General features: G+C 34.0%; 1 protein-coding gene across 2 annotated transcripts in view; it reads right to left on the minus strand.

The window, feature by feature from the left end:
- Nucleotides 1-15,131, minus strand: part of LOC129913165 (peptidoglycan-recognition protein SB1) — a 38,991-nt gene extending 23,860 nt beyond the window's left edge. Inside the window, exons 1-3 of one of the 2 annotated variants that reach the window (XM_055991715.1) lie at nucleotides 14,997-15,131; nucleotides 14,590-14,928; nucleotides 14,392-14,520 (exon numbers count right to left, since the gene is read on the minus strand). In XM_055991715.1, the coding sequence (XP_055847690.1) occupies nucleotides 14,392-14,520; nucleotides 14,590-14,928; nucleotides 14,997-15,039 (511 nt within the window). In that variant the 5' untranslated portion in view covers nucleotides 15,040-15,131. Of the gene's footprint in view, nucleotides 1-14,276; nucleotides 14,521-14,589; nucleotides 14,929-14,996 lie in introns of those variants that run through there. The other variant, XM_055991714.1, reaches the window with a different exon arrangement.
- Nucleotides 15,132-24,458: the final 9,327 nt, after the last annotated feature.

The raw sequence follows: 24,458 nt of genomic DNA on the forward strand, positions 1-24,458 counted from the left end.
TAAAATTTTTGTGTGTAGTACTACACATAAGAGCCAACTTTTGAAATAAAAAAAATATTTTTTGTACCATTATTAACGGTACCTGCCATAGAACGGTTTTTTTTTGTTTCTGAATATCTCGTACAACATTAACCCGATTTAAATGAAAATTTTTATAGAAAAGTGTTTAAGTAAAGACAATATTAAAGTTTTAGAAAATTTTCAAAAAACGCATTTTTGGTTTTTTAAAAAATATTTCAAAATTTTTTTTTGAAAAATCAATTTTTTGAAAACGGATCAATGAAAAATTTTGAAATTTTGTTTTTATGTGTAAATTAATTATTTCTTCAAAATGGCATACCAACTTTTTTTTTGAAAAATATTAAACATTTTTTATATATAAAAAATTATTTTTTAAAAAAACGGGTCCTACAATTTTCGAAAATTTTTTTCTAAAAATACTTTTTTATACAAGAAATAAAATGGCATATTTGTTTTTTTTTTTTTTAAGATAATTTAAAACGGTCTTTTAATTAATTATAAAAACAGATTTAATTTTTTTATACTACTTATGAAATTTCTTCTAAATATCAAATTTTAAATTTCTTGAATAAAGAGCTCTAACTTTATAGTTACTATAAGCATAAGAGCAAGTACGTGCGACCCCAGTCGTGCAATTTATTTTACGATGTTCGCATTTGCTAGTAATAATAACATATTTCTCCATTGAACAAAAATGGAAGGTGTCAAATTAGCCTTTGGACTTGACCAATTCAGCTTTAATAAACAGTGATAAGCTTTGGAGAATGGGCCACTTCTCATTCTCAAAACATCAATTCAAGTGATATTTTTGAAAATCTTTATTTTTTTTTTTCATAGAATAAAGGGGTCGAACGACAACTTGAATTTTGGTCTCATATACATACTTTTTTTCTCAATTTTTTTCATTTTCATTCTCCGGGGAATGTGATAAAACCAAAAGCGTTCCTAATACTGCGTGGAAATTTGATTTTTCCATATTTGTTGGCATTCCGTTTGTGACTTGGTTTTACATATAGGTATCGTAGTGGCTTTTTAATACCCTAGTTTGATTTTTTTTTTAAATATTTTTTAAAATAAGTTTTTAAATTTTAATCATTAGGACTTGATAACTATCTTTAATGAATAGTTATTTAAATTTGCTTCTTGCTACCGATTTTGCCGCCCCTAAAATTTATTTGTTTATTGCGCATTTTAAGAGACGTGACCTTTCAAAGCAAAAGTTACTTTATAAAGTAAAAAATGGTACAAATTAAAAGTTATTTGTATAGAAGACTAGCGTATTTCTACTTAAACCAAAATATTAAAGGACTTTCTTGTATTGGTTGAAAGAGCGTTCTGTTGCCACTTTCAAAAAATTTTTGCAAAATAAAGTAGATTACAAAATTTTAGCAGTAGATTTTGGAGCGAACACAGAGTCAACTTTTTTCATTAATAACACCTGACACTTACCTGAGAAGTTTTCTTACTATGTCTGGGGTGCTAGCCGCCCATGGATTCTTGCTGTAAAGGCCTTAAGTAAATTAAATCGCAATTTTGTAATGAAAATTGAACAACAAATAATAAATGTAAATTTTTTTCGAATCAAAAAAACTGAGTAAAACAAATAGAAAATCTACTGACATACAAAAAACTCCATATTCACCTTTAGGGTTTTTTCATTTTTTTTTCAAGTGACTTGTGAACCTTCTAAAACTTCTTTGATCGATCGGAAAATTTTTTGCAGTTATTTAAGTTCCAAATGGCACCCATCCTGGCTATGTATATCAAAAAATAAGACCACTTTTTTACTCCACCCTAGCGTACACATCATTTGGGACAGCAACATAAAATTTAATCAAAAAAAAAACATTACCTCAGAGGTCCCAATGAAATAAATTTTTATTTTTTAAAGAAAAATTACATAATATCTTGAGGCCTCAAACAATATTACTTATTGAATAATCTTAGCGATCAACAAATGATAGGTACATCAGGGTGTCTAAAAAAAATGAGAGCGTATACGTACATTTTTGTCCGTTCCCTAGATATCAAAGGGTCCCCAAAATTAAGTCTTGCCCCGGAGCGGCAACGTACGCCCCTGAGGAAAAGGAAGATATTATATACATTAGTAAAACCATGGAAAATATGTTATTTGTCTCTTTTGATGAACAGTTTGTTTGTCATTTATCATTTATTACTCAAAATATATGTATACGCAAACGCTACACAACGCTTCACAACGCTAAACAACGCTACACAACGCGCCATAACGTGAAAAAACGCGATAAAAAGCGAACAACAAAATTAAAACACCACACCTAGGAACGGAGGACTACTAGACAAAAATAAAAACATAATTAAATTAAACATTTAAATATTTCTTGGGGGGGGGGGGGGTCATATTTTCCTATAAAAAGTCAGTCTGTCCGTGGTCGTCGACCAGTGCACATCGGTAAGCAGCTCCTGGGGATCGGTAAGTGATCGCATGTCTCATGAGACATGTAGCATGTTGCATATTTCATGTTGCATGTTGCATGTAACATGTTGCATGTTGAATGTTGAATGTTGAATGTTGAATGTTGAATGTTGAATGTTGAATGTTGAATGTTGAATGTTGCATGTTGCATGTTGCATGTTGCATGTTGCATGTTACATGTTACATGTTGCATGTTGCATGTTGTATGTTCCATGACGCATGTTGCGTGACGCGACACAACGCGACACGACGCGGCACTACGCGACACAACCCGACACGACGCGACACAACGCGACACGACGCGACACAACGCGACACAACGCGACACGACGCGACACGACGCGACACAAGGCGACACAACCCGACACGACGCGACACAACGCGACACAACGCGACACGACGCGACACAACGCGACACAACGTGACACGACGCGACACGACGCGACACAAGGCGACACGACGCGACACAACGCGACACGACGCGACACGACGCGACACGACGCGACACAACGCGACACAACGCGACACAACGCGACACGACGCGACACAACCCGACACAATGCGACAGAACGCGACACGACGCGACACAACGCGACACGACGCGACACGACGCGACACGACGCGACACGACGCGACACGACGCGATACAACGCGACACAACGCGACACGACGCGACACGACGCGACACAAAGCGACACGACGCGACACGACGCGGCACGACGCGACACGACGCGACACAATGCGACACGACGCGACACAACCCGACACAAAGCGACACGACACGACGCGACACGACGCGGCACGACGCGACACGACGCGACACAATGCGACACGACGCGACACAACCCGACACAAAGCGACACGACACAATGCGACACGACGCGACACAACCCGACACAATGCGACACGACGCGACACGACGCGACACGACGCGACACAAAGCGATACGACGCGACACGACGCGGCACGACGCGACACGACGCGACACAATGCGACACGACGCGACACAACCCGACACAAAGCGACACGACACGACGCGACACGACGCGGCACGACGCAACACGACGCGACACAATGCGACACGACGCGACACAACCCGACACAAAGCGACACGACGCGACACGACGCGGCACGACGCGACACGACGCGACACAAAGCGACACGACGCGACACGACGCGACACGACGCGACACAATGCGACACGACGCGACACAACCCGACACGACGCGACACGACGCGACACAAAGCGACACAAAGCGACACAACGCGACACAACGCGACACGACGCGACACGACGCGACACGACGTGACACAATGCGACACAACGCGACACGATGCGACACGACGCGACACAACGCCACACGACGCGACACGACGCGACACGACGCGTTTTTATTTTGGTCTTACTAGGACTACTGTCCTGGATGTGGTGTTTTAATTTTGTTGTTCGCTTTGTATCGCGTTGTTTCACGTTATGGCGCGTTGTGTAGCGTTGTGTAGCGTTGTGAAGCGTTGTGTAGCGGTGTACTGTATGTATATATATTTTGAGTAATAAATGATAAATGAAAACAAACTGTTCATCAAAAGAGACAAATAAAATATTTTCCATGGTTTTACTAATGAACATAATATCTTCCTACTCCTCAGGGGCGTACGTTGAGTTGTCGGGGCCTCCGATCCGGGGCAAGACTTAATTTTGGGGACCCTTTGATATCTAGGACAACACGACGCGACACGACGCGACACAACGCGACACGACGCGACACGACGCGACACGACGCGACACAACCCGACACGACGCCACACAATGCGACACGACGCGACACAACGCGACACGACGCGACACAAAGCGACACGACGCGACACGACGCGACACAACGCGACACGACGCGACACAACGCGACACAACGCGACACGACGCGACACAAAGCGACACAAAGCGACACGACGCGACACGACGTGACACAACGCTACACAACGCGACACGACGCGACACGACGCGACACAACGCGACACAACGCGACACGACGCGGCACGACACGACGCGGCACGACGCGACACGACGCGACACAATGCGACACGACGCGACACAACCCGACAAAACGCGACACAACGCGACACGACGCTGCACGACGCGACACAACGCGACACGACGCGACACAACGCGACACAACGCGACACGACGTTACACAACGCGACACGACGCGACACGACGCCACACGACGCGACACAAAGCGACACGACGCGACACGATGCGACACGACGCGACACAACGCCACACGACGCGACACGACGCGACACAACCCGACACGACGCGACACAACGCTACACGACGCGACACAACGCGACACAACGCGACACAACGCGACACGACGCGACACGACGCGACACGACGCGACACGACGCGACACAACGCGACACAACGCGACACAACTCGACACAACGCGACACAAGGCGACACAACGCGACACGACGCGACCCCCCAGAGAAATATTTAAATGTTTAATTTAATTAAGTTTTTATTTTGGTCTTACTAGGACTACTGTCCTGGATGTGGTGTTTTAATTTTGTTGTTCGCTTTGTATCGCGTTGTTTCACGTTATGGCGCGTTGTGTAGCGTTGTGTAGCGTTGTGAAGCGTTGTGTAGCGGTGTACTATGTACGCGACCCCCCAGAGAAATATTTAAATGTTTAATTTAATTAAGTTTTTATTTTGGTCTTACTAGGACTACTGTCCTGGATGTGGTGTTTTAATTTTGTTGTTCGCTTTGTATCGCGTTGTTTCACGTTATGGCGCGTTGTGTAGCGTTGTGTAGCGTTGTGTAGCGTTGTGAAGCGTTGTGTAGCGGTGTACTGTATGTATATGTATTTTGAGTAATAAATGATAAATGAAAACAAACTGTTCATCAAAAGAGACAAATAAAATATTTTCCATGGTTTTACTAATGAACATAATATCTTCCTACTCCTCAGGGGCGTACGTTGAGTTGTCGGGGCCTCCGATCCGGGGCAAGACTTAATTTTGGGGACCCTTTGATATCTAGGGAACGGACAAAAATGTACGTATACACTCTCATTTTTTTTTGACACCCTGATGTACCTATCATTTGTTGGTCGCTAAGATTATTCAAGTAATATTGTTTGAGGCCTCAAGATATTATGTTATTTTTCTTTAAGAAATAAAAATTTATTTCATTGGGACCCGTAAGGTAATATTTTTTTCAGATTAAATTTTATGTTGCTGCCCCAATGATGTGAACGCTAGGGTGGAGTAAAAAATAGTGGTCCTATTTTTTGATATACATAGCCAGGATGGGTGCCATTTGGAACTTAAATAACTGCAAAAAAATTTCCGATCGATCGAAGAAGTTTTAAAGGGTTCACAAGTCACTTGAAAAAAAAAAAAGGAAAAAACCCTAAAGTAACGACAAAATGAGTACCCGCATGTATACGTTACTTTTGATACTAGTACCCGCATCAATAATATCGTTACTCGTTACTTTCGTATGTTTCGCATTTTTCGTATATTTCGTATATTTCGTATGTTTCCTGTGTTTCGCATGTTTCGTTACTTTCGTTACTTTCGCATGCTTCGTGTGTTTCGTACATTTCGTATATTTCATGTATTTGATACGTTTCGTATATTTGGTATTTAAAGTATTTTTACCGACTTCCAAAAAGGAGGAGGTATTCAATTCGTCTGTATTTTTTTTTTTTTTTTTTTTTATGTTTGTTACCGCATAACTTTGGACTGAGTGAACCAATTTTGATAATTCTTTTTGTATTGGAAAGCTGGTGGCTGCAGTGTGGTCCCATTTCAATTTCGTTAACTTTAAGCCATAGTAACTATTTTAAAAACCATAAAACCCAGTTTTGATCCATGGAAGTCGGTTTTGTTTTTTGCTAAAAATGATTATTCGTACGTTGGTAGGTATAAGGGTGTAATTTTTTTTTTTTTTGGAAAAACCAAAAACAATTTGTATACTCTAAGCTACATTTTTCGACAAAACTTTGGTAATTTTTTGTTTATATTCGTTCAGCAATCTTATCACAATTCTTTAGAGACCTTTATTTCAAAAGTACAATGCGTACTGCACCTTATCTTCAAACCGGGAAAATTAGGACATGCGGACACGAGATTTTTTTTAGATTTTTGACATAAGTTATAGAATATCCAAACAGAGATAGAAACAAAAAAAAATAGCCTATAAGCACGTATTCCAAGATTGTACTAGGATATTTTTTAGTGCATATCCCAAAATTTCCCCTTCCGTATGAGACCCCTAACTTTTTTTTTATTATCTTTCGAATGACGTTTTTCAAATTGTCAAAAAAAATTCCCCCTACTTATAATCACTACTTCGTCAAAGGTCTACCTCATATTTTAGTTTTAGAAAACCATTTATTAATTGGTTTTGAAATTTTTTAGAATTTTTTTCAATAACAATTTCAGTCGATTGAAATAAATTCAACTTTCTACAACGTCGCATTTAGAAAATAGCCACTTTTTTTCAATTTTGTTTGACCCCTATTTACCCTATTAAATGACGGAATTTTTAAAAATCCTTCATTTATTTTAAGCTTCAGGTTATTATCTTTCAAATAAGCTATAAAAGATATTTGTATCTCTACAAATGGGAGAAAATGGCGTCACTTTTTTGTGGTGGCTGCCATGGTTCAACGATTTATAAGACGTTATCACGTCAAAAAATAAAATTAAAGATGACTTATTGACCAAATAATAGTTACATAAATAAAAACTGGAGAATAGATTTTTATCTTTTTCAACTTTTTGGCTGCCATACCAAATAATACAAAATTCAATATTTATTCAAACTTTAGGACTTCAGCTGTATATGTATATTTTCTGCATGGCCAATCGAATAAGTTTTTTTTCTTCGGAATTGATGAAATTTCATGTTCTTTTGGGTTTTCGCCGCTTTGAAGTATTTCTGAAAACTTAAGAGTAACGTATTATATACACATAGGTACATACATACATGTTCCTAAATAAAAACAATAAAAACGATGTTTGCAAATAACAATTTTTTTACCTTCCTTACTGGTAAACTCTCCTTTCGAATTAAATATTCACAACCAAAATGTCACAAACGTCAACATAATGAAACAAAAAAATAACTTAATTCTTGAATAAGTTTTCACACCAAACTGGCAGATAGACTGGAAAATGGAACGATTTGTAGAAAACCCATGATTTGTGAATAAAGGTGATAAAAGTTAACAAGCGCTCTTTGATTATCATGAATTCTTAATTCTGAATTAAGTGGAATCCGTGATAATCAAATTGTATATTCAACCCACTGGCCCTAACCTTCGGCAATCGAACCAGGCAGGTTTGAAAAAAAAAAATAGTTTTGTTTGTTTTATTTATAAATGACCTTCCATCTTTCTTAAGAAAAACTCTTCTTTATTAATGTACGCTGACTATAGCCCTGTTCCTTTGAGAGGTGGCAAAGTATTAGTAGTTTACTAGCGATTTGCAATAGAACGCACTTTCAACGAATTCAATACAAATCGTATCTACTCGGGAACAAGAGCATGGGTAGATAATAGTACTAGATTAACCAAAACATCTACTAGTAGTAAACTACCACCCCCAATGGAACAGGGCTTATTTAAAAATATTTCGGAAAATAAATTCATTGACTGACTGTAATCTTCTTCAAAATGACCTACTATTTTTTTTTTGGGAATGGTGCAATAACAATCGTTTATTTTTAAATGTTGATAAATGCAAGTCAATGTGTTTTACACGCATGCATGATTTCATTGTTTTTGATTATATGTTAAACTCCTCTAGTTAACTCGTCTAATCCATCTTTTCTGATCTTGGTATAATCCTAGATTCAAAGTTATCATTTACTGATTACTACGATTAAAAAAAAAAAAAAGCTAATAGAGTTCTCGGTTTTATAAAACGTTATGGAAGTGAGTTCCGTGATCCATTCGTAATTAAATGCCTATTTTTTTTCGTTTACCAGATCTGTATTAGAATATAGCTGTGTTCTATGGGCCCTGGGCACCTTGTTACAATGTTCACACAAATAGAATTGAATGTGTCAAAAAGAAATTCATAAGATTTTACCTTCGATTTCTTCCTCAATTCAATTCTTCCTCATTGCAAATTCAATTTGCAATATTTAGTGAGTAATTTAAATAATATTAAACGGTGGTGATAAATAAATAAACAGAGATCTGTGCTATTGATTTTTGTTTTCATGTCGATATACTATTGCACTATATGACAAAATACCGATTTCTTGCGATTAAGTCAGTTTTGAAAAAAATCCGATTTTCATCAAAATTCTTATGTAGTTAAAAATAAAACATTATGTCCAGCCTAGTTTTGAAATTTCATAAGATTATATTGCTCCCTTTCGAAGCTACAGGCTCTCTCTCTCTTCTTTTGATTTTTATATTTCTTATGCATTTATGAAACTGTGTCACTTTTTTCCCGACTTTATAATAGGGGTATTTTTTAATTTTAAGTCAAAATTAGTATATGATCGTCCTTAAGCGACCGGGAACCATAGCAGGGGCAGAATGATTAAATTGATCTTTTGCGTACAAGCAGGAACTAAAGAGTTTTGTTGAATCATTTTGCCCCGAAGATATTCAAATTTCAAAAAACAGTAAAAAAACCATAAATCGATAATTATAAAGAAATCGATTCTTTTCCTTTTTTTTAGCTTAAAAAAAAATAGATAGTTTCAAATTATTAAAAAACGTCCAAATTGATTGATTACTTTTTGACTAAATTGAATTATAATATTTTTTTTTTAAATTCATAGTATAGTAACTAAAGCAATACCTAATAGGGGACCCGGCCGAACAGCTTTAATTTGAATGATCTTTTTTTTCAAACGTCAGTAATTGAAAATACTTTAACCTATACAATAAAAACAATACGGAAACATCGGCAATTTTTAACCTATATAGGTTAAAAATTGCCGATGTTTCCGTATTTTTTTTTTAATTTTAGTGAATTTAGTTTTCAAAAATTTTGCTTGAATTTCATTAATTAACTAATGCCAAAAGCTTGTATAGAAAACTAAAGGAAAAAAATATATGGCAGTGAGGTGGACAATCTTCCATCGTTTAAGCGATAAATGCAATTTTCTTACAAATTGACTACAAACACAAAAAATTATTTGAACACAACGGCAGCACCTACAATATTTAAAAACACATTTTTAAAAAGCTAGAAACTTATGTAAATGGAATGAAGTGTTTTTGTAAAACTGGTCCTCAAACTCAGAATTTTGAATTAATAAATGTATTGAACAAATAATAACATTGTTTTTTTTTTTTAATTATTTGTTCTAAAATATGCATTTTTTTTTCAATTGTTTTTGGCCATATTAATTTTTATTTGAATTCATAAAAGAAAGTGTTAATATGTATTACAGTTTATGAAAAAAATTTAAAAGTATTTCATTTTCGAAGAACTTTTTGTAATAGGAGTTTTTGAAAAAAAAAATTTTAACTTATTTTTTTTTTCAAAGTTCAACATATTAATATAAAGTTATCTTTTCTTCATTCAACAACCCTAATTGTTGAAGGTTGAATAGCGAAAGTTTGAAGGTCTTATTTGTCGAAGTCTTAGAAACTCAATTATTTCAATATAAAAATTCAGTTTTTATAAAAAAAAATCCAATAAAATTGAAGTAATTTTCTTTCAAAACTCTTATACAGGGTGATTCAGGAGTAATGTGCCAAAAAGCTAGAGCGTGTAGGTTAGGTCGTGACAAGAAAAAAAATCGTATGGGAGGGGGGGGGGGTCTTTTCCCCCTCGTTTAGCGGGGAGGGGCAACTTAAAAAAAAGTTGACTTATTTTGGAAAAAAAATTATTAAATTATTTTATAAAAAATTTAAACAAATCCATTTTATGGCACAGTTTTTGAAAAATTAGTTTTTAAAATCAAAATTTTGAAAAAAAAAATTTTTCATACTAATTTTTTTCAAAATTTTATGTAATTAAGTACTAATTTAGTTTTTAAAATTCGATGCTTTTGTTTATTTTTAAACAAAAACAGAAAACCAAATTCAAAAATATATTGTCGAGAAATTAACAATTAACAAAATAAATTAACAATTCTAAGAACCTCTTTATTTTCTGTTTTTACGTGGCTAGACTTGTTGATAAATTAATTTATGAAACATTAACCATTCATAAATTATATTTTAAACATTCAGACTTAAAAAAGTATTGCCTAAAAGCCCTTAAAGCTAGAATCTATGGGCGGCGAGCACCCCAGACATAGGAAGAAAAATTCTCAGTTAAGTTTTCAGGTGTTATCAATGAAAAAAGTTGGTCAATTCAGGGTTAATCAAATACCTACTGAATCACTTTATTGTATTCTTTTTTAAGTCTGAATGTTTAAAATATAATTGATGATGATTGACGTATATATTTATACAGCTGTGAACACAAAAATAGCAGTGCTTACACAATTTTCATAAAATGTTAAATATTTTTAAAGTGCTGCTTTGCAAAAAAGTTTAAAATTATATTTTGTACTCGGTGGGACCTCAGCTATCATATCCAAGGTTTTCAACTTTTTAAATATGCTTATCACTGTCTTGTGTAGGGCATTTATTGAAACCCTCTAGTTTATGCCCGAACATTGAAATAGCAGTGTCTTTGTTTTTTTCTCTTTCAAGCTTCCAAATGTAACTTTTTTTCATTTTTTTGGTAGGTAAACGATTTTTGAAAGTGTTATTGCTTCTTTAAGCCTAAATTGGCATTGTCAAAAGTTGTCAAAATGGCCCGCAGAAAGCATTGTTCCGAAAAGTTAATGAAGTTCAATAAAACAAACTTTATTAAGAAGAAAAAACTTACCAGTTCATCTGAGATATCGTGGAATAACCTGTTGAAATGGTGAGTGATACAGCAACATCCAAAATAGTAACATTAGCTCGAAAAACGTAACCTAAAAGGAATCAGGTCTTAGCGAAGTGATTGACAAATTAGCTAATTGGCAAAGTATCATTCTTTAATAGGCTCCAATAACCAAAAAATTAACTACAAATTTCTGATAGCGCTATGGCATAAACAGAACATGTGCTGGAAACTAAGCTACTAGCCTAAAGTCTGCTAAAAGCACCATTACTGACGAAAAATCATGTAGGAAAAAATATTAAGTTCGTAAACGATTGGCCCAAGATGCAAGTGAAGAACTTTCTATGCACTAATGATACCAAAATAGTTCTTTTTGTGTTCAAGGGTCTTTTGATATTCTCCTTATGGTGCCTATGCCCAAAAATAACTAGTTTTGTATCATTAGTGCATAGAAAGTTCCTTACTTGCATCTTGGGCCAATCGTTTACGAACTTAATATTTTTTCCTACATGATTTTTCGTCAGTAATGGTGCTTTTAGCAGACTTTAGGCTAGTAGCTTAGTTTCCAGCACATGTTCTGTTTATGCCATAGCGCTATCAGAAATTTGTAGTTAATTTTTTGGTTATTGGAGCCTATTAAAGAATGATACTTTGCCAATTAGCTAATTTGTCAATCACTTCGCTAAGACCTGATTCCTTTTAGGTTACGTTTTTCGAGCTAATGTTACTATTTTGGATGTTGCTGTATCACTCACCATTTCAACAGGTTATTCCACGATATCTCAGATGAACTGGTAAGTTTTTTCTTCTTAATAAAGTTTGTTTTATTGAACTTCATTAACTTTTCGGAACAATGCTTTCTGCGGGCCATTTTGACAACTTTTGACAATGCCAATTTAGGCTTAAAGAAGCAATAACACTTTCAAAAATCGTTTACCTACCAAAAAAATGAAAAAAAGTTACATTTGGAAGCTTGAAAGAGAAAAAAACAAAGACACTGCTATTTCAATGTTCGGGCATAAACTAGAGGGTTTCAATAAATGCCCTACACAAGACAGTGATAAGCATATTTAAAAAGTTGAAAACCTTGGATATGATAGCTGAGGTCCCACCGAGTACAAAATATAATTTTAAACTTTTTTGCAAAGCAGCACTTTAAAAATATTTAACATTTTATGAAAATTGTGTAAGCACTGCTATTTTTGTGTTCACAACTGTATATACTACCTTTTTCTCTTCGGAATTCAACTAATAATATTTATGGCCAAACAAATTTTTAAAATTAATTCATATTTTATTACGAAACAGTTTGAAAATAAGTCATTTAAATTTTTTTTTTGAATTACATTTTTTTTCAAAATTCTGGGTTTGAGGACCATTTTTACAAAAACTCTTCATTAAATTTAGTAGATTTAAATTTTACAGTAAGGAATGAGCATCTAGCTTTTTAAAAATGTGTTTTTAAATATTGTGGGTGTTGCCGTTCTGTTCAAAATATTTTTGTTTGTCTTTGAAATCAGACATATATTTTGTTTCCTTAAATTATCTAGACGACCTTTTGTTATCATTTAATTTTTGAAATTTATGCAAAATAAAATGCACGACTGGGGCCACACGTACTTGCTCTTGTAGTTCAAAGTATCTTTATCTTAAATAACTATTGGAAATTTAAGATATTCGTTAAAATTTGAACAAAAAAAAAAAAAAATTAAAAGTAAAAAAAATCCATTTAATTTTTTTTTTTCAAAAACTTTTTTAATTTTTGTTTACATTTTACACTTCATAATGACAAGAAATATCTGTCTGCAAATTTTGAATAAAATTGGTTTAGTCTTTGATAAAATATGCGATATTAACTAAAACATATATCAATTTGGCAGAAAACGGCAACGCCATATTTCCGTTCCCCGAAATTTGTATGAAAAACTAAAAACGCAGTTTTTTTTACAATCTTTAAGACTATGACGAACACCAAATTTAATCGATATCGTTAGAGCCGTTTTCGACAAAATTGCATTAACGATACTCGGGAAGAGCCGACATTAGCAATAAAAAAAAAAAGAAAATGTCATATTTCCATCATCCGTATTTTTTGAGAAAAACTAAAAACGCAGTTATAGTAGAAATACGTACAGCATTACTTATGTTAAATTTAATCAAAATCGTTAGAGCCGTTTTCGAGAAAACTGCAATACCTCGAAAAGTTTGTATGGGAGGTATACGTTCTAGGCGAGATATTAAAAAACAAAAAAAAAACCAACCTTGGAAATTACGAAAAAACTATTTGTACCAAATTTCATGAAAATCCGCCGAGCCGTTTAGGCTGCAGCTACTTGTACAGATGGACGCACCGACGCACAGACCGACGGACGTCATGACGAAACCCACTTTTTTGGGCTTCTCGATTATCGTAATGTTAGTTTTGATTAAAACATCGAAATTTTTTTTGACACGAAACCAATTTGCCCTATAGAGCAAGTAAAAATGATTTTGTAACAAAAAATTTAATTTTAATTTTAAAATACAATACGGCAACATCGGCAATATTCAACCTATAGAGGTTAAAGTATTTTTAACTACCGACGTGCGACGTATGAAAAAAAGATTATCAAATTCGGAGCTGTTCGGACGGGTTCCATACCAGTTTCAAATTTGTTGAAAATACAAAAACAGTGAGTGCATCAGCACGCTCAACATACTACTAAATCAACATGGTGAAGAGTTACATTTTATACATTAAGATTAGGTACCTATGTATAAATATGGGCTATATTATGTGTATGTAATTGATGTAGGCAGTATGGAAAAGTTTAACTCGGCAATATAATTATCCATAGAACATAGCGAAGAACTAGCTTTGTTAAAAGTCAGATGTGCTCAAACACATTTATCTAACGACAAAAAAAAAAATCCGCGTAAAATGCGAACAAAATAAAAATAAATTTTAGGATTTTTAATTTTTAAATATATTTTAAATAATTTAGATAACATTCATAAACTAAACTAACTAGACCAATGTGGCCAAGTTTTAATTTCATTGAATAATGCAGTACCAGGACAAGCTGTTGCTTTTGTCTGCCTATGACCCCAAAGGATGTAATCACTCTTAACATGCCCGCCGGCAACAGCTTGCGCAATCAGTTCCTTTGCATTATTAAGCATAGTTGATGATGGAACTTGATCTAAAAAGAAAACATAAGTAATATACAAAAAATTAATGTTATCCATTCACCCTCACTATTACGACTTACTTTCAAAATTTCCTAAAAAGACAATGCCAATACTCTTGTCATTATAACGTGGTGCATGTGAGCCTTGATTACCAAAACCTCGTCCTTCATATACTTTTCCATCACCTGCCACTATAAAATTGTACCCAATGTCACTAAAACCTCTTCGACCCTTGTGATCCGATTGGATATTACGGATCAATTGTTGGCAACGGGCTGAATCAGAACAACCATTCGGACTGTCAGAATGATGAATGATGACATACTGAACTGGTCCTCTAACTTTAGTGTTCCATTTGGGAGGTGCAGCACCCCAGGCGCTTCGAGGTTGAATTGTAACACTGCTACAAAAACTCACAACTGTAAAGAGATTACGAATATCCATCAGAATTAAGGTAGACAAATTAATTCATGACTCTATTACTCACCAATCAACAGAGCTGTGCATTGTAAGAATATCTGAAGTGCCATATTGTGATTTCAGAGTAATTTGATTTGGACTAATTGATTGAACCGCGAACTTATTTCTTTATATACTCGCATGAATTAATTATTTTCTTCTTAAGATGTTGATTAAAAGCAAACACTGATAAATAAAAAAATCACCGGAGACATACTGGTGATAACCCAGAGACTCAACGTGATTACACTCACAGAAAAAAACATTTACACAGATGCTCCGGGGATTTTTTTTTGTTTTTTCTGCTTTCTATTGAATAACTCAAGCAGTAAAATTGTTTCTCAAATAAATAAAAACTCGTTGAAACAAATTTGTTTGCAACTACCTACATGAACATACATATATGTAAATGTGAATATGGCAAAACAAAAAATATCAATATTTTGTAGAGTGGAACATTGTTAGCAAATGAATAGTCATTCTATGACCAAGATGTTGGTCGCATTTGGTTTTGGTATTGTAAGGCATTTTATTGACTTTAAAACAAATTAGTTGGTTCGAAGTTTGGTGTTGAATAATTATACTTACTTAAAATTTCCAGAGGGAATGGAGCTTGTCCTAGATAATTTTGATCCGCGTTTGGCTTATTTAAGCTTCTCATTACGTTAAGAAAACCTACGGGTTTCTTTGATTTTAGCTTATGAATACAAACTGAAGAAATGTTGAAGTGAATGCGTGAGCAAACACTCAGAAAACTCATCTCAGACTTGTGCTTGAAAAAATTTACTTGAGTGACGACTCTGAATTTCACCCTTAATTAAGCTTAAAAATCTCCTTCAAGTTTCGTTTGCTTCAGCATGCAACAATTTTGATTGTTTTCTGAAAAATTTGGATTTTTGGTTGTGGCGTACCCAGCTTGAAGGACCTTATATGAAGAGGCTTAAAGCTTTTTTTGCCTATTTTTCAAGGTTTGAGAACTTTTTTTAATGGACAAAAAAACTTAAAATGAAACAAAATAAGAGCATAATACATACATATGTTAATTAGTTTAAACAAATAAACTTACACAGGAAAAATGTTAATATTAAATGTTAATGTTAAATGTAACCCATGAAATCAACACAAAAAAATAAATTTGTGAAAAACCAAAACTCAAACGTTTTTCCTGAAATGTTCGTTTTATTATTTACATATCTCCTATAGACCTTCAACAATATTATAAAAAAAAAAAATCAAAGTAGGATGAAACCCATTGGAAAAGGAAGTGAATATGATAAAAATGAACGGTAAAATAAATTACGGGCGAGCCGAGTTCGGGAAGTGGGTGGGTTGAGTTTTTAATGGTAAAAAATGGTATATCTCGATTTCCGGCAAAACTACAAGTCCTTTGGAAAAAAGTTGAATGGCAAAGTTGTAGGTAATAAAAATTTCTACGACCTTTGTATCAACATTTTTTTTCACATAACATCAAAATTAATGTAAAAAATTAAAAAAACCGAGTTTTTGGTTGTTATTTTTATTTTTTCAACAAAAAAGTTTTTGTCTACGAAATTTGGTGACATCTTACCTTATTATGTCTCAAATACCCTGTAATTTATTTGATTTAAAATATTAATTTTTACACCTTATTTTTACTAAATATCAAAAAAATACCCTAATTTTCAATCGTTTATAAATTAAATTCACACTTTAAATACTGAAAAACCGTAAGATTTCATGCTGCATTTCTATATCTTTTGTTTTTTAAGTAATTAAAGTCAAATTCGACAAAGATATCCGCAGTAGGATATCCCAAATATCAACACTGAACAAAAATTTATATGCACGCACCAAGAGAAAGGAATACGTAATCTTATACACTTCGTCAATATTATATTCGCAGATTGTTTTGGCTTCTATTCCTATTCGCAGTTGCGTGTTGTTTTTGTAACGCAAATTGTTGATACAGATAGCAATGCCAGCTAATAACATCTTAAGGAGAACTTCAGATATTTGCGATGCTTTTGCGACTAACTTCAGCCAATATTTTCTTGACACACCCGTGCGTAAAAGTGGACGAATATTTTCTTGACACACCCGTGCGTAAAAGTGGACGAAGATTAGGTACATCCATTGTTTACAAATTTATCCGAAAGTTACATTTAATAATATTCAAATTGGATGCCGTGTGTTAAGGTAGAAAGAAATAAGGTAGAATCGACTTTATTACATTGGAAATAATGTCGAATTCTACCATTCGGGCATCGTGAGTCGCACGGGTTAGCACGTCGCCCGCGCACTAATTACACTTCTATTTTGCTGACATTTTTCTTGGAAAACAAATTTCTACTTTATTACCATTTTGATGTTTTTTCGACTCATTGTTACGGAAATAAAGTCGACTATGAAAAAACGTAATATTCGACTTTATTTCCAATATAAAATGGAAATAAAGTCGATTCTACCTTATTTCAGTCAGTCTGTCAGTTTGTCAGTCTGTCAGTCAAGTTTTTTTGTAAACTAGAGTTTATAGTTCCGCCTTTAGGCCCGCGTTAAAAACATCCAACAGCTGCAGCACAATTTTGTAAATAAGAATTTTGAAAGCAAAATAAAAAAAAAAAATGTTGACAGAATTTTACCACCAACTTGAATATTTTCATTATCATAAGAAACTTTATACATACTTCTTTTTCTGTTACGGTTATCATTGAAATTGATTACTGATCGATATAATTTACTGAGGACAGTAGTCCTGACTGTAAATTGCTCATCACGATCTCTATAGCTTGGTTTTGAAAAAAATTTGGCTGTCGAGTACCTACCTACAATCCTGTAAAGAGACTTTAGCGTCCCAATAATTCATGGCCGATTTTTTCACATTGTCACTTCTAACTTCTATATATTATTCAATTTTTCAATCTGACTTTAAAACTTTTCTGTATTTAATTTGACAAGAATCGAATTTCCCTTCGAATGATATCTTTTCTGATTGAAAACTAATCTATGTATTTGAGGGTATTATCAGAACCCAATTAAGTAAACCAAAATGAACGTTCAGAAAGTGTTCTAAGTATCTGCCTTTTGGAATTTTTTCTCTTTTTCACACCTCCTTTTAAAAATAATCCGATAGCACAGTTGATTTTTGCAAATCCTTACTTCATTTAAACACTATTTATTCTTCCGTTCCGAGAACTCAGATCGATAAATGCTGGGTTGCAGAAATAGAAATAGGAGAAAAGCCATATAACTGTCTTGTTATTTGCCAGAAATGGACACTGGATATGCAATGCATACGTTTATTTTGATGCTATCAACTTCAAGGATTACTCCTCTCACCGGATATAGCTGATGAAACAGGAAGAGCATTTCAAACAGTATCACCCGATACTAAGGTAAGAATTTTTGTCATACTCACTCAGAGACGACCAACTACTTCACTAGAGTAGATAAATTACACGATATGCACACATTGCATACATTGTTCCAAGAACAGAGCAACGATAAAACGCCAATAGCAGCATCAAAGGTACAGGACACAAAATCAAATTTATTTCCTTTGCTTCATTCTTGTGATATGTAGAGACACCGTGTATATGCAACAGGAGAAAAGGATTCTCAAAGTAACTCGGATTTAGAACAAACAAACTCTTGCATGGAATGAGATTTCAGCAATTTCATTGAGATTGAAAAAGAGTCGAAGTGGCCGATATGGTGAGGAAGATTCCTTTTGATAAGGATACTCGATATTGATGCCCGAGAAAATTCAATTCGTGTGCATCCGCTTCTGGAACTTTTTCTGAATTTTTGAGAAGAAGTGCATAATTTTTTGATGCTACGTAAGTGGATATCAAGGCAGAAAAATCAAAAGGAAGTATTTTATAAAATTGATTTCTTTTCGTAATGGAATTCCACACAATGTTTTTCATTTTTAAATTTAAATTGGATTGTAGTTTGAAAAAAAGGGGTCGTGACCCCTAAGCACACCCCCCCCCCCCCCTCCCCACACTGACAGTTTCCTCGTCCGGGAAGTTTTAACGTTGGAAACGATGAAAATATGTTGTTTTTGTTAATCTCTTGGTTTTTAGTGTTAGTCGATGATTTAACTTGATCTAACTTGAAAGTTTAAATACTGTTGACTGGTTAGAATATTTAAAAAATTTATGAACTGCATTTTGATTGTTTTTCACTCATGATTCATGAGTTTATAAGTCAGTCCCATTCTTGTTTTAACTCATGCTGAATCGTTTCTTTTTTTAATACCTTTTCTACCAGATTTGATCTCAAATTTGGTACCTGTAGTATCTGAACAAATTATACTGTTGCTAATAATAAGCAACAGTAGAAATAAATCTAAAAATATTTTAATGTCACTTCTGAAAAATAAAAATGACCTTTATTTATAGCTATAAATGAAGAAGGTCGTATTTGAATAAATATCAAAATAGGCAAACTCTACAGTACCTAAGTAATTTAAAAACAAAAGTATTTATTGAGTTGAATTTTATGACCAGGAGTTATGACCTTAATAGCTTATTCGACACATACAGTCTGTAACACATGGATAGCCTCACCCATAGTACTTTTAACCCTCTGTCGGCACACGGGTGCGAATTTGGCAGGACAAAAATAAAAAGGATCAGGATAGCCCCACCCCGTTTATTTCAGCTAAACCGAAAGTTATTTGATAACTTTTTTAACAAAAACAATTTTTTATTATTTTACGAAGTTATACAAATATTTTTAAAACTTCTAGCGCCCCCTATTTGTCTATTTGCCAAAAAAAACGACTATTTAAGGAATAATCAAGAAATTTCAACAGATCTGATGAAACGTTATCCCAGGGGGCTTGGATGCAATCATTTTGAGTCTCTTTCTTTAGATACAGCTTTCTATATTCATAAACAGTCCATTTTAGTTGATTTTACACATTTACCGTTACATTTGAAGCTGTAGGAACAAGATTGACAACTAAGTTCTTTTTAGCTTTGGCTTGCTTTCCACGTTTTTATCCATAATTTGTGAGAGAGACTAATATTAAGTTGGCACTGATATTAAGAGCGGAATTCATAGTCGTTACTCAAGTTGAGATTTTTCTCAACTTAAGCATTCTCTCAAGTAATGTCATTATTCACAGCAAAATATAGCGATCCACTTGAGTAAAGTAAAATCTTGACTTGAGGAAAAAATTTTCTCAATCCAGCTGTCAGTTTTTTTTTTAATAGTTCTTCATCGATTGGATTCTGTTTTTGCTGCGATGGACAATATTAAGCATTAAAAAAATAAACGAATAGGGAATTATTTAAAAATATATACATATTTTTAAATGATAGTTTCCTCAAATCAGTCATATTTCATTGTGAGTTTGATTGAAAAAAAATATTTTGTCAAGTCAAGAATTTATTCTACTCAAGTGAATGCTTAAGTTGAGAAAAATCTTAACTTGAGTAACGACTATGAATTTCGCACTAAGTCCTTTTAAATTTGGTTTTCTAAACTAGTTGAAAGTCGCAACCATATTCGAAGAAAAAGGTCTATTAACACGAGACGAAAAATCAGCCACCTTAGAAAACCAAATTTAAATGGACTTGATATTAATGCCAACATGGTATTAAACTCCTATAAACCATTTTGTAGACTGCCCCGTTTCTCACAAATTATGGATAAAAACGTGGAAAGAGAGCAAAAGCTTAAAAAAACTAAGTTGGCAATCTTGTTCCTACAGGTTCAAATGTAACGGTAAATGTGTAAAATCAACTAAAATGGACCGTTTATGAATATAGAAAGATGTATCTAAAGAAAGAGACTCCAAATGATTGTATCCAAGCCCCCTGGTATATGTAACGTTTCACCAGATTTGTTAAAGTAGTCGTTTTTCTGGCAAATAGACAAATAGGGGGCGCTAGAAGTTTTAAGATTATTTGTTTAACTTCGTAAAATAATAAAAAATTGTTTTTGTTAGAAAAGTTATCAATTAACTTTCGGTTTAGCTGAAATAAACGGGGTGAGGCTATCTTGATTTTACAAAAAAAAACGTCTAATTTATTGACATTCAACAAATAGTAAAAGAAAAAAGACCGTTAACTTAAAAAAATCAATTAAAACTTGTCTGCATCCCTGACACAGTAGTGTCTACTTGCTGCTCAGTTAAAATTACAATATGTTCGCATCTAAAAGTACACAACACAGATGATTTTTAAAAGTACTATGGGTGAGGCTATCCATGTGTTACGAACTGTATTTTCAAACCCAATTTTATCCCAAGAAAAACTAGAAATTGAATTTTAAACCACAATTTTTTTTTACCGCCGACGCACAGTCGAATCACAGTCATTTGGCGGAAAAATGGGACCGTTAAGCGGAAAAATGTGACTTCTGAAAATGGTACAGCTTTGCTTCAGCGCGCCGTAGTTCGGCGAAATAATAAATTTTTAATCATGGTGCGGATGTGCTTCGGCGGTCGTTTGACGTTATAGTAATTTTTGATCAGGGTGCAGCTTTGGTTCAGCGATGCATGGTACAATTAGCACAGCGTTCGCATTTTCCCGCCCAATGGCCGTGCTTCGGCGCGGCGCGTGATTATTTTTTTCAAATTCATTATCCATTTTTACTCGGGAATTAAAAACAAAATATAATAAAAAAAAAATAAAAAAATAATTAAATAAATTTTGTATTGCCAATACAAATATTTTGTATTAAAAAATGTTACCTATTACAAATAAAAATATATTTCATTAAAAAAATTATTTCAATTTCGATCATTTTGCGTTAGCTTTAATAAGTTGAAATGGCGAATGTAAGGCCAAAAGTCAAAATTGTAAGAAATTTGCCGAATATTTTGGAAGAAAAATATGCATTTTCAATTTACTCTGCAAACAGAGGCGTACATTGAGTTGCCGGGGCCCCGGGGCAAGACTAAATTTTGGGGTTCCTTTGATATTTGGGGGCCCCTTTGTTATAGCAAATAAGAACAAATAAAAAAGTACCTATACAATACACCCTACTTTTTTTGGGATCCCTGATGTTTTGAGGTCCCTGAGGTATGTGACTGGCTACCAATTCATTATGCATTACACTGAAGAATATAATTTGTCTCTCTTGTATCCGAAGTGATTCAATGCAAATATCTTATCTTTTTGCTTCGTTAAGTAAGCTGCCATCTCTGCATTGTCTCCAGTTGGGGCCCCGGCATGTCGAGGGCCCTGGGGCACCGCCCCGCTTGCCCGAATGGTGTGTACGCCCCTGTAATGCAAATGTTATGTCCTGAGAGATGCAGCTCAAAAGACAAAGGAATTTTTACATAAATTTTAACTAGGATCTCATCTCTTTGTTCAATTGCAATAGCAATTAACTTAAATTAATTTCTTTCGTTATTTATACATCAAAAAAAAAGCTTTACTCATTTTGTTCAAAACATTTCAATTTTAATCACATACTTAAGTATGGCAGTGCCTGTTCTATCGTAATCATTGGTTACACATTATAAAATATAAATTCAAATTTCAATTTCAATTTATTCCTGTTGGATTTTATCCACTTTAAATAAGCAGTAGCCCCATTTTCCTCTGATATCTTTTTTCTTTAATTCTGTCTAAATACAAATATTTCTAAGATGAACCTTCACGATAAATTAAAATCTGAGAATACAAAGACAATATCTGTACTTCTTCATTCAGCCTTCGCTCTACGTGAATCTGCGAAATCCTTTGGAAAATTACTAAAGCACACTCTATCGTCTTTATTGAGTTCTCTACACAAGTCGTTTTGGTGATTTTAAGGATTTTTCATCATCGATAAAAGAAATTCAATAGCTCCAGAGTCAAGAGACAGAGCGATGACAACGAAGAATATTGAATTTGAAAATTTATCACAAGGACACACCAGCCGAAAATTCATTGATAAAGCGAGGAAGGACATGGTGAGGCGCTTGCAATAGCAAAGCTCAAGGATCATGTTATTATCATCATTATTATCATTTGAAACCATACGGAAGAGAAAGAACATCAAGAACAAAAGACAATTTTCTAGAAGGGCAAAATTAAAACACGAAATCGTAATTTATAGGCATTTTACTTATAATACCTATAGAAATGCTCTTCTATTGGTATCAACGATATGCCAGGCAGAAATGTTTACTTATATACCTAATATTGTTTTTATTTTTGTCTGCCTGCTAAGCCAAGGACGACTTAAGATTTAAGGAAAAGAAGCTTTAATACCAATATTATGTATCTGTTGGATTATTATCATCACGCAACGCCGAAAAAAGAAGGGATGCGGAAAAGCAAAGAGTGGGAAAATTAACGTGGGATTTTTGTGCTTCTGGCAAAAGAATATTGACAAGAATCATTCGACTTCTGATTGATTCGGAAATTATTACTAGGTTTCGCCCTTCAGATGTGTCAATGGTATAGGCCAAATCCCAAATGCTTTAGCATTTTTATTTAAGGGTTGTATATGTACGAGTATATATCATGTATGTATATGTATAAAAGGGAATTTTGAAGAGAAGGAACAAATGATGAAAGATGATTGCAAATATAAAGAGTCAAACATGTGAAACGAAATATTAACAAAATAATAATAAGTATCGTACGTTGAGAAAGATAGTGTCACAACTAAACAAAACACGATTTTTCAGGAGAAATGAAATAAGAAAATCATAAAATTACATTTACATAAAACAGAATTTGATAATGCCATTTTTGCTTTCTTGTGCCGAGTTTTGCAGTGCAGATAAAGGCTGATGTGCATACAAAGTGCTTGACTAGAAAAATTGTAAAGTTTGAACTTTTTCTATCCACATTTTGTGCATATCAAAACCAGTCCATACTAAATAATTTCCTACTACGCAATTACATATTCACTATTTTGTATGCATATGGGCCAGAGCAGAGTCACGCCATTTGGTACGAATGTAGAATTGGACCTTGTAAATATGTAAATAAGTGCTCAATTAGTAGGTACATACGAGCAGTTAGTTAAGGAAAGCAAGCGCGTGCATTTGATTCGAAATGTTGAACACAAGTGTTGGCCCTTGGCCATTTTTTGAGGAGTCTTATTTCATCACCTTCGTCATTCATACAAGCATCTTAAGAATTGTTTTTAATTAGTCAAAAAGAAACAAAGAAAGAATATTAAAGAATTATTCGGAACCTGGAGTAAAGTAATGAAACTCATTCTAAAACATAACTTAGCTTAAGGTGTGTTTCAGGATATTAAACTTAAATATTTACTAACATAAACATGGCTATCAAATTAATGTATAATATGTACAAAATGTTTTAGTGGATTAGCAGTGGTAAATGGCTAGGAAATTTTTTTATACTTGTGCAAAAACTTGGAATCATTTAGTTAGTTTTGACTGAATAACGGAAGAAACAAGTTTTTAAAAAACACGTTTTTTTTACCGTTTTTAACCAATTTTCATCGTTTTTTATTTTTATTTTCTTTCCTTTAATAGATACAGGAATAAAGTATATGAAGTAATGATAGACCATGACTACGACTATAT

The sequence above is a fragment of the Episyrphus balteatus genome, chromosome 3 (assembly GCF_945859705.1).
Source record: "Episyrphus balteatus chromosome 3, idEpiBalt1.1, whole genome shotgun sequence".
Lineage (NCBI taxonomy): Eukaryota > Metazoa > Arthropoda > Insecta > Diptera > Syrphidae > Episyrphus > Episyrphus balteatus.